We start from the raw sequence: 1,099 nt of genomic DNA, 5'->3' as shown, positions 1-1,099 counted from the left end.
TTTTTTTTTTTTTTTTTTTTTTTTTTTATATAAATATAGTAAATATAAAAAAGGAAAAGAAAAAAATTAATTAATTAATTAATCATCAATCTTTCTATAAATATATAAGCTCTTCGTATATATTTATGTATAAAAAAAATAAATATAACATAAAATATTTATTATTTGTAGTCACAATGAAATAGAAGGGATTTATGAAAAAAATTTATAAAATAACGTCATTATTTTTAAAATTGAAAAGGAGAAAAAAACAAATAAAATAATAAAATAATAAAATAGTTACAAAACAGATAAAATTATAATTATATATATATATAATATATATAAATATACTTTTTATTTTATATATATGTAAAAAAAAAAAAAAAAAAAAAGTTGATAATACTGAGGATTAATTATAATTATATTATATAATAAATAAGCACTATATTTTAAAACGTATAAATAAATAAAAAAAAAAGAAAAACAAATACAACAATATTGTATTAATTTTGTACTATATAAAAATGATATACCTATAAATTCATATCATATTTTATAATTTTATTTTTATTTGTATATTAATTCATCGATTCTATTTTGTTTAAATCATTTGCATTGATTTCCATAAAAATATTAGAAAATCGTTTTTTCAAATTATTATATGAGCCAGACAAAGAATCCCTTAAAAATTCATTCAAGGACTATACAAAAAAAAAAAAAAATAATAAAATAAAAAAAAAAATAAATAATATATATATATATATATATATATATATTAAGGTGTCATTTTATATATATATGATAATGTTAATTTATCAAAACAAACAAAGTACATATCATATTCTCCTATTTAATTTCATTTTACCCTTATTTTTTTTTGATGTTTATAAAAGAAGACTGTTGAATATATATAATTTTTTTCATCAGTTGAATTTGTTCTGATTATGGATTTAACATTTTGTCCATTAGTACTACAATGATATTAAAAAAAAAAAAAAAAAATCATAATAAAAAGTAAATATATTTAAAATTTTGAGAATATATAAAGTTTTTTTTTTTTTTTTTTTTTTTTTTTTTTTTTTTTTTTTTCCCCTCTTTTTATTTTTTATTTTATTTT

The 1,099-nt window shown here is 13.4% G+C and overlaps 1 protein-coding gene across 1 annotated transcript in view; it reads right to left on the bottom strand.

Moving 5' to 3' along the window:
• Positions 1–560: 560 nt before the first annotated feature.
• Positions 561–1,099, bottom strand: part of PRSY57_1414400 (hypothetical protein) — a gene marked incomplete at both ends in the record, with an annotated part of 2,624 nt that continues 2,085 nt past the window's right edge. The window contains 2 exons of the mRNA XM_020115276.1: positions 561–683; positions 848–953. Coding sequence (XP_019969933.1) covers positions 561–683; positions 848–953 — 229 coding nt within the window. The remainder of the gene's footprint in view (positions 684–847; positions 954–1,099) is intronic.

The sequence above is a fragment of the Plasmodium reichenowi genome, chromosome 14 (assembly GCF_001601855.1).
Source record: "Plasmodium reichenowi strain SY57 chromosome 14, whole genome shotgun sequence".
Classification (NCBI taxonomy): domain Eukaryota; phylum Apicomplexa; class Aconoidasida; order Haemosporida; family Plasmodiidae; genus Plasmodium; species Plasmodium reichenowi.
The sequence above is the reverse complement of the archived record's forward strand: the minus strand, read 5'-3'. Positions and strand labels throughout refer to the sequence as shown.